The 15,496-nt window shown below is 43.1% G+C and overlaps 1 protein-coding gene across 2 annotated transcripts in view; it reads right to left on the bottom strand.

Annotated features, from left to right (window-relative positions):
* Window positions 1-15,496, bottom strand: part of tmem178bb (transmembrane protein 178Bb) — a 391,627-nt gene that overhangs the window by 52,971 nt on the left and 323,160 nt on the right. For both annotated transcript variants that reach the window (XM_073058933.1, XM_073058932.1), the window contains exon 3: window positions 2,455-2,592. In XM_073058933.1, the coding sequence (XP_072915034.1) occupies window positions 2,455-2,592 (138 nt within the window). The remainder of the gene's footprint in view (window positions 1-2,454; window positions 2,593-15,496) is intronic.

Here is a 15,496-nt window from a genome sequence, read left to right as displayed (position 1 = left end):
AAGACATGCTGTCTAATCCAGGCAGCATTCTGGTAAATCTCTGCACCCTCTCTAAAGCTTCCACATCCTTCCTATAATGAGGTGACTAGAAATGAACACAAATACTCCAAGTGTTTATAGAACTGCAACATTATCCTGAGACTCTTGAACTCAGTCCCCCTGACTAATGAAAGCCAACAGACCATCCTATCACTTTTTGCGGCAAAACCTCAGGTTACCCAGGTATATCACAGTTCCTTCCTCCTGGAGGCAGGGGCTGCCTTGGTGCTCAGTTCCAGCTATTCAGGTTTGCAGCAGAGTGATCGGAACTGATAGTGGCACGCACTTCCAGGCAGAGAAATTGATAATATTAGCATTTCTTGAAATTAGGACAGTGGTGAAACATGCTGAGAAATTATGGTCTGGGTATGAGATCGGAACCTTAATGGTGGCACATGTATTCGGATGGCGTGTTTCTATCAGAATTACGGGCCATGGGCTTATATTGGGAGGGTATCTGCATGTTTCTACTCTGGCGGATTGGAAATGGTATGATCTTATTGCCATCCAAAAGATGGTATCTGGGTCCTCAAGCTGGTATCTGGGCTGGAAAGTTGGCACCTGTGTGCTGCTTGGTATCTGTGGCTGGAATATAGTTGAGGGAGGGGAACTTGGTGTCTGAGGTGAATATCTGGTGCTGAGGGTGTCTGGGGCAGGTTTATGGTGCAGGGGTTGGTGCCTGGGCTTGGTATTTGGTACTGAGTTGGCACTTGGGTCTTGTATCAGTGTTTTGGAGTTGGTATCTGGGAATGGTGTCTGGGCTTCGTATCTGACGTCTGTGATTGGTATCTGGTGTTCATATTTGGTGCTGCAATGGAATTTGGGGTTAGTATTTAGGATTGGTATTTGGTATTTGCCTAGGCTGGTTTCTAGGACTGAACTCTGGGACTGATGTCTGGGGTGTGTCTGGGACTTGTGTCTTGGGTTGGCATCTGGGATTGGTGTCTGGGCCTGGTGTCTGGGGTCAGTGTCTTTGCATTAGGATTGGGATGTTCAACTGTCGAGTGATTTCTGCATCCTTCAATTCTGGACATTTCCTTGAAAAAAAATGATTTATATGTAACGCCCTGGTAAAGGTTTAACTGCGAATGTTGTAGGGTATTTCATGTAATGGTCTTCCTGTAGAAGCAGTGTTTGGGTTACTGCTTAGGAGAGCAGAACGGAGAGAAGGTTCTAGAGAAGGCTGGAGGAGTGGCTTTTGTGACTGACTCCAGTGTGGCTTTGTTCGGCAGGAGATGAAGTGAGAGGACACTGTAGAGAACCAGTCGTAGGATTCGATCCGGTGGGAAAACACGATTCGATGGAGCCAAGGCACGGAGGTCTGCCGAGGATTGGTGAACATGGCTTTTGGAAGATCGGAGCCCCAACCTGTGCACATTTGACTGTTTAATCATAATGGGCCCTCTTTGGTCTTTTTCTTTCTTTTCCTTACTAAATCTTTGGTTAATTTAATGTTCATAAATATACTTCTTTATAATTGTATGCAGGGTACAATCTGTTATTGCATGCCGACGGGCTATGTAGGGGCAGTAAATCACACAGTGTTCACACAAACTGGGGTTTGGGTGGGCAAGACATCCTAATTGGCGGGGACCCTAGTCACATGCACCTAGACGTACGAAGCTGGAGAAAGGTGAGTTTACTTGATGCTGAGGCCTGGTGGCTGTTAGTGAGGGGCTAATGAGCAATTTCTAAAGATGCCCAATAAAAAGGGTTTCAGATATTATCTGTCTTGGATAATAGAAATAGTAGTTCCCAGATAACTTCACCCCATTAGCCCTTGACTGATGAAACTATTCTCCAATTGCTACCTTCCAGCTTGCAGCCATTCCTCTAGGACCAAAATGCACTTCTATTTTACTTTTAATTTCAGGAGCTGGCGTCAACGATAAGGGCTCCTGAGAACTACCAGGTTCACCTTTAGAGTCTCAACCACTTCTGATGAAAGGCCATTGGGTATTAGCCCAAGACGTGGACTGTTTATTCTCTTCCATTGATGCTGCCTGATTTGCTGAGTTCCTCCAACATTTTGTGTGCATTGCTCAAGGTTTCCAGCATTTCTGAATCTCATGTGTTTAAGAGGAATCCTATCCTTGGTCAGATGAGGGGTTTGTGGGAGAACGATGGGGTGTGATGTGAAGGGATGATAGCGTATGGGGTTGATTAGGAGGGGTGATGAGCCAGTCCTGATGAAGGGTCTTGGCCCAAAACAGCAACTGTTAATTCTCCTCTATAGATGCTGCTTGACATGCTGACTTCCAGCATCAGCAGAATCTGGAATAATAACTTCTTCCCTTTCCTCAGATGCTGCCTGACTTGCCGAATGCTTCCAGAATGTCCTATCAAGTTTACATCACCGGCAGTAACCTTGCCTTGGGACACGACCTGAAGGCATGGATGGATGGACAACCTTACCTCCCATGAGGAACAGTAAGCCAGCCACGTACTGCATCAGTCCCCGATCCCAACAGCAGCCAAGGATCCCAATAATCCAGCCAAAAAGGATGATAGCAACTGCCATTCCCATGAATCCAGCTGTCATCCGGCGGAGATCTGTAGAAGGAAAAGAAAAGAGAAGGCAGAGCTCATTAATCTTTACAGGGAAAATATAAAACGCCTGCTTAGACGATTGTTGTACCTGTCCTTAAAGAACTGTACAATAGGGAAACAGGCCCTTTGGCCTAATATGTCTATGCTGACCCTTTTGTACTTATCTATATCAGTCCCACTTACCTGCATTTGGTACGTAGAGTTTAGTACTGGACCTAAAAGAATGGGCTTGTCACACAGAGAGCAAACTCAGCAAATAACTGGGTTAGCAACTGACTCAGAAATCAAGGAGCCTGAAATGGTAGAATCAAATCCCAAAAGCTCAGCTTGTTTGTTGTTTTTTTTAAAAACCCTTTCCTTCTTTGAGTGGAGGATGTACCCACCATGGCCAGCTAGGCATATCTTCCTGCTCTGCATTTTTACACCTTTTCATCTATGTTCTCATTCATGACTGCTCCCAATCACTCAATGACTGGATAATCTTGTCTACAGCCTAACCCCATAGCCTACCAGAGATGTCCCTTTCTGAAACTTAATGAATTTAGCACACAAAATGCTGGAGGGGCTCAGAAGATCAGGTAACATCTATGGGGGGAAATCAACAGTCAATATTTTGGGCCAGGTCCCATCGTCAGGATTCTTCATCATGAATTGACTGTTCATTTCCTCTCCATAGATGCTGCCTGACCTGCTGAGTACATCCACCATTTTGTGCGTGTTGCTCCAGATATCTAGCATCTTCAGAATCTCTTGTGCCTCAGCTTAATGAGCTTCTCCCTCCTTCCGAGCTCTGACAAAGAGTCTTTGTCCCGAAATGCTAACTCCTGCTTCTTTTCCTACAGACTGGCTGACCTGCTGAGTGTTACTATCATTAGGATAGAGAAAAGGCTGTCAAGAATTAGTTAATGAACAGTCTGATTAGTTCCCCGTTGGCTGGGGAGGTGGGGTTCCCTGATGACTGATGTGTCAGATGACCAATAGCAGGTGAGAGGTCGCAAGCTGAACTGGTCCAGTCAGAATTGGAAATCTTAGACACTGAAGCATTTGGCAAGAGTTAGCCTGCAAATTTGTCACCACCAGTGACTAATACTAGGGGCATAATTTTAAGGTCATCTGGAGGAAATTAAAGAGGGATTATCAGAGGTAAGTTCTTTATACAGAGAATGGTGGGTGTGTGGGATATTTAAGAAACTCTTAGATAAGCACATGGATGAAAGAAAAATGGAGGTCTATATGGGAGAGAAGGGTTAGATGGATCTTGGAGTGGGTTAAGAGGTCAAAGTTCAAAGTAAATGTATATGTCAAAGTATTATCAAAGTACGTATATGTCACTAAATACTACCTTGAGATTCATTTTCTTGCAGGTATTTCACTTTTGAACAGAGAAATACAATAGAATTAATGAAACACTACACAAAGACTGACAAACAACCAACGTGCAAAAAGAAGAAAAACTGAGCAAAGAAAAAATAAGTAACTATAGAATATTGAGAACATGAGCTGTGGAGTCCTTGAAAGTGAATCCATCAGTTGTGGAATCAGTTCAGAGTTGAGGTGAGTGAAGTAATCCACACTGGTTCAGGAGTCTGATGGTTGAGGGGGTAATATCTGTTCCAGATCCTGGTAGTGTGAGATCTAAAGCTTCTGTACCTCCTTCTTGATTGAAGCAGTGAGAAGAGAGCATGGCCAGGATGGTGGGGGTCCTTGAAGATGGATGCTGCTTTCTTGTGGCAGTGTTCCTTGTAAATTTGCTCAATAGTGGGGAGTGCTTTTCCTGTGACTGTCAGGCAAAATCTCAGCACAACACTGTGGGCCGAAGGGCCTGTACTCTTTTGTATGTTCTACATTGTATGTTCTGTGATGGTATTGGGTTTGCTGACTGTGAAGTTCTAACCTCAAATGAAAACCCTAAGCCTGATTGGTTATAATTAACCATGAGTACACTTACTAAAGGGAGATTATATTGCAACTACCCAATCTTTAAAGACTAAGTTACTTCCCTGTTTATTCTTCATAATGAGTTTAGTTGCCAATACCGACTAACTGAGCAGAGGATCTCCTCTCCCTACCAAGGGGAAGATACTTCCAGCAAACAAAGTAGTTTAAAACTCAAACAACACACACAAAATGCTGGTGGAACACAGCAGGCCAGGCAGCATCTATAAGGAGAAGCACTGTCAACATTTCGGGCCAAGACCCTTCGTCAGGACCTTCAGGACGAAGGGTCTCGGCTCGAAATGTCGACAGTGCTTCTTCCTATAGATGCTGCCTGGCCTGCTGCGTTAAACCAGCATTTTGTGTGTGTGTTGTTTGTATTTCCAGCATCTGCAGATTTCCTTGTGTTTGCAGTTTAAAACTCACTTCATTTTTTTTCTTTGATGCATGTTTAAATCCAAACAGCATTCTTAAAATACATTTAAAACACACAGAAAATTTCTACCTTATACATTTCCAAATCGCAAACCATTTCTAAAATACAAAACATTCCTGAAGCACAAACGATAAAGGATTTCCAAAACACAGGTACAATTCCTGTAAACTAAAAAGACATACCAAAGATGTAGATGAATGAACCGTACGTCGCAGGAACTGAAGCTAGAGGAATGGATTCTAGTTCACCCCATGTTTCTTCCAGGTTTCTTGATATTCCTTATCCCATTCTCAATGAGTCTGAATACTTATACCCTTTCTCTGCCACGTGGATGACTTCACATGCATATGATATTTCCTCAGATTCCCTTCTTACACAAATCGATTTGGAGATGCAGTTCTCAGCTTTCCACCGTTAATGCCGTAAACCTAACTTCCTTGAGTACATAAAGCTCCCAATACATCAGCTATTTGATACGCTAAATGCTATTATCCATCAGGTCTATAAGTTTCCTTGAACTAAGCAACTTTTTCAGCATGTCTGTTTTGCAACAAGCTGTTCTATAGACAGTGTTAGTACCAAGTGGTCGAGCTTTCAGGAAGGTTCGACTGCATTAGAGAAGTAAACAGGCCTGTGAAGTGAATCACTAACTTGTAAAATTTATTATCTCTCTCAAAATACATCATCAAGACCATTCATGGAACAACACAGCACTGTGGAAGCCCACCACTGGTTCATTTAAAGAATAACCCATTTAAGGCCGTTCCCTGCTCTTTCACTACACCATTGAAATTACGCTTCTCTTTCATACGCTACAGCTGAATTGTTGTTCAGCACTGCATCAGACAGTGCCGATCACTGCCAATCAATATGTCAATGTGTGGAGGTTCTGAATCTTTAACCACTCTCTCTTATGCTATGCCCCACCCCCTTATTATCACGTCCCCCTCCCACTGGACACAACTTATCTTACTTACCTTGTTTAAGTAATTATTATTTTCCATGCTTTCAAAAGCAGGAGACTGCAGGTTTAAATCTCAAGGATGAACACCTCACAGAGCACCTCCACTGTCTACTGTTTGCCAAATCTGCTCATGTCTCCAAGTGCCCTGTATGTTAACAAACACCACAGCCAATTTTCTTACCGTGTGGTCCCTTTCACAGGAAACCTGCCCCAAAATGGCTTGCAATCAATGAATTGGTGGAAGGCTGCAATGCAAGAGTTGATTTGCCACATCAACATCCCACAAAAGTTACACAATTACAGCCAGAGCGTCAGTTTTTGCTGTGCGTGACAGGGTACGGATTAACCAGGACACCAGCAGAGTTCTGTGTAATTTTGTGAATACCTCTGGGGGAGCCATGGGCAAGAAAACTCACCGATGCCTCTACTTCTTCAGGAGGCTAAAGAAACTTGCCATATCCCCATTGACTCCTATCAATTTTTATCAACGCGCCATAGAAAGGATTCTGTCTGGACGCACCACAGTTTGGTTTGGCAACTGCTCTGCATGTGACTGCAAAGAAAACTACAAAGAGTTGTGGACACAGCTCAGCACATCATGCAAACCAGCTTCCCATCTATGGACACTGTCTATACTTCTTTCTGCTTCAGAAAAGTAGCCAGCAAAATCAAAGACCCCACCAATGTTCCCACTAATTTTTTTTACAGCCGCATGGACCAACCATTGCTCTGAGCATGAAATTTTTACATGGCTTGAAAACCGCACAGCACTTCAAAAATTATTTTTGTAATATACATACCATGAATTTTTTACATGAGAGTTTAAAAATCATGTACTTTTGATTTTATTTATTAATTGAATGGTATAATGAAATTCAGTACGAGGAAAATATTTCACGTTTCGTAACTTTTTCTGTCTTTATTACAAATCCATTGTCTATGAACACTGTCCAGATGAATTTCGCATCAAGATGAAAGATACATTTTAATCTTTATTACATCATCCAAATGTTTCACTTCTACTCTGTTTCTGGATTTACATTTGATTGAATTCTTAAGACAGATTTCACGTTCACAGTCAGCACTAGAAGCTTGAAGTGTTCCAACAATGTCAACAAAAACTGAGTTTTTCAAACTCTTTGTTTCTAAGCATGTAGTTTAAAATTTCAGAAAACGTCTTAGATGAAACAATCTTAACTTTCTCAGAAAGTTGAAATGGCAAATTTGAAGTCACAGAATTGTTGTGATATTTTTGAGGCAAAGCTTTTGTTGTAGTTCATAACTGTAGCTGAATATTTTTTGTCAATCATACAACATTCTCTTTTCTCAGTGTTGTAAAATGTTTCAAAGGAAAGGTTGTGGTGCATTTATTATATTTAGAAAATTTATGGATTGTATTCAACAATTGTATTGCACAACATCGTGGGCCGAAGGGCCTGTAATGTGCTGTACTATTCTATGTTCTATTCCTTAACACATAATTTCAGAATATTTCACAATTATATTAATATAAATTTCAAAATTACATTATATAAAAGAAAATTCCAGCTGCTTGGCACCAAAGTCTATGTGCACAGGAACATTTCAGTTACTGTGCAGCCGTGCACCTGTATAGCTTAGCGAGAACAGTGACCTCCACCCACCCCGGATTCTCTCGTCTCCCCTTTCTCATCAGGCAGACAATTCAAAGACCTGAAAGCATGCACTACCAGGCTCAAAGACAGCTTCTAACCCACTGTTATCAGATTCTTACACAGACCTTTCATAAAATAAGATGAAGTCTGGTTTTACAAAATACGTCACTATAATCTTGTTCTTTATTGTTTATCTGCACTGCATTTCTCAGTAGTGTTTACACTTTATTCTGCATTGTTATTGTTTTACCTTATTCTAGCTCAATGCATGGTGTAATAATCTGATCTGTTTGCAAGATAAGCTTTTTAATAGTAAAGCAATACCAATACAGGTCCACAATCCCTTATTCGAAATTCTGAAATTCAAAAAGCTCCGAAAACCGTAGTTTTTCTCACCAACAGCTGACGTCACTCAGGTGTGACGTGGCAGCACTAGCAGAGGCCGCCAGTCGTCAGTTGTGGCTCAGCTATCGTACTGGTTACACATGCATTTGCTATTTGCTGATATTTTGTGTTCACTGTTGACCTTGTGTTTAATTTCACTGTGAAGATGTCAAAAAGTGCTGCAGATACCCCTATGGGTAACAATGAGAAAAAGAGAAGGAAGCATCTATCATTATCAATACCGCAGAAAGTGGAGTTATTGCAGAAGCTTGATCGTGGTGTGTCTGTGCGACGTCTTACTGAAGAATATGGTGTCGGAACTACCACTGTATATAATTTAAAGAAACAGAAAGACAAGTTACTGAAGTTTTATAGTGACAGTGATGTTCTACATTTATTCCAATAAGTCATTTACCATGTGTTTGATTTGGTTCGTTTGAGGCTGTATATTTTTATGTTTTACTGAATGTTTTTGTTGGAAATAAAATATTTTTCTTGTCATTATTCCCTAAACAATACAGTATAACAACTATTTACATAACATTTACATTGTATTAGGTATTCTAAGTAATCTAGAGATGATTTAAAGTATATGGGAGGATGTGCGTAGGTCTGGAGCTCTGCCGGGTCCTAAAGTCTACCTGCACTGAGACAGGTTAAATAAGGGACTTGCGCATACTTGTTTTTTGGTCCCGGAACCAATAAGGAGGGATAATGACTTCTGAAAAATTCTGAATTCCAAAATGCAACTGGCCTCAAGGATTTCGGATGAGGGATTGTGGATCTGTACCTGATTTGAAGTGTCAGACAAGAGTCTAGAAAGGGATTTATCTTTTAAGGGTGTTAATATAGAGTCAGAGGCTCCAGAATCGGAATCAGATCAGGGTTATTATCATTGTCTTATATAACATGAAATATATTATTTTGCAGGAGCAGTATATGCAAAGACAGCGGAATAGTAAGGTAATGTTCATGGGTTCATGGATCATTCAGAAATCTAATGACAGGGGGGCAAAAGCTGTTCCTGAATTGTTGTGTGTGGGTCTTCAGGTTCCTGTATCTTCACCCTGATGGCAGTAATGAGAAGAGGACATGCCCCTGATGGTGAGGGTCCTTAATAATGGATGCTGTCTTCTTGAGGTACAACTACTTGAAGTTATCTTCAGTGGTGGGAAGGGTTGTGCCCATGATGGAGATGACTGGAGTTCCAAATAGATTCAAAGAAATCTATTTGGAAGGTGGCGGTAGGTGAACGATAGGTGAAAGCAGGTAAGGGAGAATGTCAGTGGATGAGGGAAGGGGATGAAATGAAAAGGTTCCCCCCCACCCCCATCGTCTGGCTTTTCCCTCTTTGTTCCAGTCCTAATGAAGGATCTCAATCCAAAACGTCAGTTGCTCATTCCCCTCTATAGATGGTGTCTGACTTGCTGAGTTCCTCCAGCATTTTGTGTGTGTTACTCAAGATTTCCAGCATCTGCAGAATCTCTTGTGTTTCGGATGGAGACCTACCTTTACCTAGCTTCTGGGAGCAAGAACCTTCACCTCAACGGAAGAGGGGGGAAATTGAGGGGCTCACCTACCAAAACCAGATGGTTCCAAGTAGCCAAGCTGTGACTGGGGCCAGGGCCCTTTGACACTGAGGCAAGATGTCACTGCCTAAGGCAAGCTGACACTGGGGGAGAACAACTCCAGTAACAGTGATCATGATGGAAGTCTGCCCCACCCATAGTTAGAAGGTTACCTTAGCAACGTGTTTCCTGAAAATGGCTCTTCAGCCCACTGTCAATGCTAATCATCAAGAACACACAATCCTGTGTTATTCATTCCTATCAACTCTCCACAAATCCTCCCACCCACATACGCACTAGGGGCAACTTACAGTACACTGACGGTGATATGATAGCTGCTGTTCCAGCTGCCTTCTGTCTCCTAGTATTCATGTGAGTCTGGCTGAGTCTCCCTGATCAACATTGGCATGGTTCTGCTAACGGCGCTGTTTAAATGCAAGCTGTTCTTTGTTTTCTTGGTTCTTGTGTCTACAAGCCATCCTGTATCAGTCAATGTATCAGCTGTGCCCAAGTCTGTCCTCCCCAGATCTCCCTGAGGATTTGTGGAGAGTTTATAGGAATGAATAACAAGGGATTGTTGTTTTGTGTACCTCTCCTCGCCTTGTATTTTCCTACTGCTGGCTAAGATCATCTTTTAGGAATGAGTAACCTTCTCTCAGTACAAACCAATGTTGCTTAATTAGGGACTTGACATTAATTAAATGCTGAATATAAAATGAGAGGTGAACTGGATTGTCTTGCTGACAGCACTATTACATTTACGAAACCAGTGGTGATGTGATCATTCGAGTTGAGTGTGATGTTTTTCTAAGGAGTTGTCTATAGGTTGGTCCTCAGATGGCTGTGGAGGCTGATCTGGGATCCACATATTCAGGTGCAGTGTGGGCAAGAGTACGTGGTGGCCATGGTTAGTGGCCGGGTCTTTTGTTTGTTCAGTCTCTCCCTTCACAGCTCCCACATTTTCTCTGCAGACCAGCGGAGCTCATTTCCTATGTAGCACAGCTCTCTATTGAACGGAACTCTTCCAGGTGTATCTATTGGCTTCCCTGGTTATTGGTTTTTTAGATGTAATGTTGAATTTCTTCAGGCAAGTGAAACTAAATAAGTCCGGATAAGAAGCCAACTGGAAGCTCCAAGCCCTTTGGCTCATTTAGTTCATTCCCTTAACCCCAGCTGAAGGCTGGCTTGGGCTTCCCATGGGGTCACGTGCCCAGGAATGCGTTGGTGAGCCATACCAACCCCTGGAAAATGTGGCTGGGACACAGTGACTCACATGTGGAGGTGGGTGCCAGAGCTCCTTGAACAGAGGCTGAAGTGTGAACAGAGGGGCTGGACTTGGCAACCAGAATAAATCAGCCATGATCAAACGGCAGAGCAGATTCAATGGAGCCAAATGGCTCCTATGTCTTATGGTCTTATCGTATTATTAGTGTGAGGTAACATTTACATTATTGGAGTGGTGTCCAGAGAATAGACCATAAGACATTGAAGTTGAATTAGGCCATTCGGCCCATCATGTCTGCTCCACCATTCCATCATGGCTGATTTATGATCCCTCTGAACCCCTTTCTCCTGCCTTCTCCCTGTAACTTCTCCCCAGTTATATACAGGCCTCCTAACAGCTACAGTGATGTGGACTACAAATTACAACAGGAAATAGAAAAAGGCTTGCTAGAAGGGCAGCATTATGATAAATGTGGGGGATTTTAACAGGCGAATGGATTGGGAAAATCAGGTCAGCATTGGATCTCAAGGGAGAGACTTTGTAGAATGTCTATGAGATGGCTTTTTAGAACATCTTGTTGGTGAGCCCACTAGGGGATCGGCTGTACTGGATTGTGCACTAGGGGATCGGCTGTACTGGATTGTGTATTGTGTAATGAACCAGAGGTGATTAGAGAGATTGAGGTGAAGGAACTCTTAGGAGGCAGTGATCACAACATGATTGAGTTCACTGTGAAATTTGAAAAAGAGAAGCCGAAATCCGATGTGTCAGTATTTCAGTGGAGTAAAGGAAATTACAGTGGCATGAGAGATGAACTGGCCAAGGTTGACTGGAAAGGGACACTAGCGGGAAGGATGGCAGAGCAGCAGTGGCTGGAGTTTATGTGAGAAATGAGGAAGGTGCAAGACAGATATATTCCAAAAAAGAAAAAATTTTCAAATGGAAAAAGGATGCAACCGTGGCTGACAAGAGAAGTCAAAGCCAAAGTAAAAGCAAAGCAGAGGGCATACAAGGAAGCAAAAATTAGTGGGAAGACAGAGGATTGGGAAGTTTTTAAAAGCTTACAAAAGGAAACCAAGGTCATTAAGAGGGAAAAGATGAACTATGAAAGGAAGCTAGCAAATAATATCAAAGAGGATACTAAAAGCTTTTTCAAGTATATGAAGAGTAAAAGACAGGTGAGAGTAGATATGGGACTGATAGAAAATGATGCTGGAGAAATTGTAATGGGAGATAAGGAGATGGCGGAGGAACTGAACGAGTATTTTGCATCAGTCTTCACTGAGGAAGACGTCAGCAGTATACTGGACACTCAAGGGTGTCAGGGAAGAGTAGTGTGTGCAGTCACAATTACGACAGAGAAAGTACTCAGGAAGCTGAGTAGTCTAAGGGTAGATAAATCTCCTGGACCAGATGGAATGCACCCTTGTGTTCTGAAGGAAGTAGCAGTGGAGATCGCTGAGGCATTAGCAATGATCTTTCAAAAGTCAATAGATTCTGGCATGGTTCCGGAGGACTGGAAGATTGCAAATGTCACTCTGCTATTTAAGAAAGGGGCAAGGAAGCAAAAAGGAAATTATAGACCTGTTAGCTTGACATCGGTGGTTGGGAAGTTGTTGGAGTCGATTGTCAAGGATGAGGTTACGGAGTACCTGGAGGCATATGACAAGATAGGCAGAATTCGGCATGGTTTCCTTGAAGGAAAATTCTGCCTGACAAACCTATTGCAATTTTTTGAGGAAGTTACAAGTAGGCTAGACAAGGGAGATGCAGTGGCTGTTGTGTATTTCGATTTTCAGAAGGCCTTTGACAAGGTGCCTCACATGAGGCTGCTAAACAAGATAAGAGCCCATGGAATTAAGGGCAAGTTACATACATGGATAGAGCGTTGGTTGATTGGCAGGAAACAGAGAGTGGGAATAAAGTGATCCCATTCTGGTTGGCTGCCGGTTACCAGTGGTATTCCACAGGGTCCGTGTTGGGGCCGCTTCTTTTTACGTTGTATATCAACGATTTGCATTATGGAATAGATGGCTTTGTGGCTAAGTTTGTTGATGATACAAAGATAGGTGGAGGGGCCGGTAGTGCTGAGGAAACAGAGAGTCTGCAGAGAGACTTGGATAGACTGGGAGAATGGGCAAAGAAGTGGCAAATGAAATACAATGTTGGAAAGTGTATGGTCATGCACTTTGGTAGAAGAAATAAACGGGCAGACTATTATTTAAATGGGGAGATAATTCAAAGTTCTGAGATGCAATGGGACTTGGGAGTCCTCATGCAGGATACCCTTAAGGTTAACCTCCAGGTTGAATCGGTGGTGAAGAAGGCGAATGCAATGTTGGCATTCAGTTCTAGAGGAATAGAGTATAGCAGCAGGGATGTGATGTTGAGGCTCTATAAGGCACTGATAAGACCTCACTTGGAGTACTGTGTGCAGTTTTGGGCTCCTTATTTAAGAAAGGATGTGCTGACATTGGAGAGGGTTCAGAGAAGATTCACTAGAATGATTCTGGGAATGAGAGGGTTAACATATGAGGAACGTTTGACCACTCTTGGACTGTACTCCTTGGAGTTTAGAAGAATGAAGGGGGACCTCATAGAAACATTTTGAATGTTGAAAGGCACGGACAGAATGGACTAAATGGGAGATTGGATCAGCTCATGATAAAATGGCGGAGCAGACTCGATGGGCCGAATGACCGACTTCTGCTCCTTTGTCTTATTATCTTCTGGTAACCTTTTGACACCATTACTAATCAAGAACCTATCAACCTCCACTTTAAATATACCCAATGACTTGGCCACAGCCATCTGGGGCGACAAATTCCGCAGATTCACCACCCTCTGGCAAAAGAATGCAAGTTCAAATCCTTCTGTGACAGTCTGAGCATTTCATCTCAACACAAAATAAAACAGCAAATTATGCAAATGTGCTCTCAATTAAAGGTGGACACGAGCCATGGGGTTTCTGTAAGCCATAAGTAACGCGAAGTGGAAAGGTATGGATGCCCTTAATGGTCTGACCCCCATCTCACACGCTGTGGCTGGTCCTTAACCGTGCTTTGGAGAGATGCAACTAGACCTCAGTTACATCTGTATCCCAGAGTGAGTGTTTGCACCCTGTGCCACAGTGAGCCCTCAACTGATGCCTGTACAATCCGGCAGAAGCCGTTCAGTGGATCGCAGCAGTATTACCTCTATATGATGGTTATTTTCCATTCCAATGATGCCACAGAAACCCAAAAAAGATCACCCATGGTTCCTTATCAGCTGCTGTCTTCTCACATCTGGGAGGACCTGAGGGTCATGGGTTCCCACTCCAGAATCCAGTTATGAGTTTCTGATCCACACCGGAATATCAACCCAAGTTGCCTTGGAGGGGGTGGTGAAACCAAAACTCCAACCCTCTTAGGGAGATGAAAAAGTTCTTACACGACTGTATCAAAGAGCTCAGTTTGAAAGGCCCACGGTCATGGTCAGCAAATGCTCATTACCACATTCTCATGTGTAGCTCAAGATGGCAAATAATTCTACACCACACAGAACAAGGTGATTCGGCCCATCAAGTCTATGGCAGCTCTCAGACTATCTATCCTATTCTCCCTAGGCAACACAAGCAAAATGCTGCAGGAATTCAGCAAGTCATGCAGTATCTATGGAGGGGAACAAACAGGACATTCATCAGGACTCAGTCAGGACCAATTCCCCCACTTATTTTCTGTGGAACTAATTCCTTCACGTGCCCATTAATACCTCACTGATTCCTCTATTTCCTAACTACAATGGAGGTAATTTAAAGTGACCAATTGACCAAACAACCTGTGTATATTCGGGATGTGGCACCCAGAGGAAACCCAAGAGATCCCAGATACAACGTACCGCTCCGCACAGGCAGCGCTGGCGATCAGGATTGAACCTCGGTCTCTGGCACTGCAAGGTACCAGTTGCACGTGATGCCCTTAAATCCCGAAAACAAATGAAAATAAAGACTTGCAGGCAGTTCCCAGAATGGCAGTCTGGGCATTAGTGAGCTTACCTGGGGTTTTCTATTCTCCCTCCTCTCCAGCCTCCGCAAGGGAGGCCAGGAGGTTCCCTCTGCACCTTGGCTGTGTTCATCCTTCAACTAAGAGCACAAAGACAAATTATTGTGATCGTTTCTTTGTGGTTTGAGTGACTTTGCTCAGTGCAAACGATCTGCCACTCTTTCCCGCAGTGTCTGCACAGCATAACAAGTACTTCATTGGCCATGACCTGCCTTGTTACATCCTGAGGAAGTGAAGGGCACTGTAGTAACACCTTTTTTCCCCTCTTATCTCCGTGATCTTTGCTTTCAAAGGAAAGATTAAAATGTAATTAGATGAACAATTTTCATAGAATTATAAAGTACTGTGGCATGGAATCAGGCCTTTTGGCCCATCCAGTCCATGCTGACCCAGTCTTCTGCCTAGTCCCATCCACATGCATCTGGACCATAGGCCTTTATAGCCCTGTCATCCACATACTTACTGAACCTTCTTTTAAATGTTGCAGCTGACTCTGCATTCATCCCCTCCACTGGCAGCTTGTTCGACACTCGCACCACTCTCTACGTGAACACAATCCCCCTCAGATTCCCCTTAAATACTTCAACTTTCACCCTGAACTTATGATGTCTCGTTCTTGTCTAACCCAAGCTCAGGGGAAAAAGCCTGCCTGCATTTACCCTATCTATATCCCTCATAATTTTATATACCTCTATAGGATCACCCACCCCCCTCAGTC

Source organism: Hemitrygon akajei, chromosome 10 (genome assembly GCF_048418815.1).
Source record: "Hemitrygon akajei chromosome 10, sHemAka1.3, whole genome shotgun sequence".
Taxonomy (NCBI): Eukaryota; Metazoa; Chordata; class Chondrichthyes; order Myliobatiformes; family Dasyatidae; genus Hemitrygon; species Hemitrygon akajei.
Note: the sequence above shows the minus strand (reverse complement) of the source record. Positions and strands in the feature narration are given on the sequence as shown.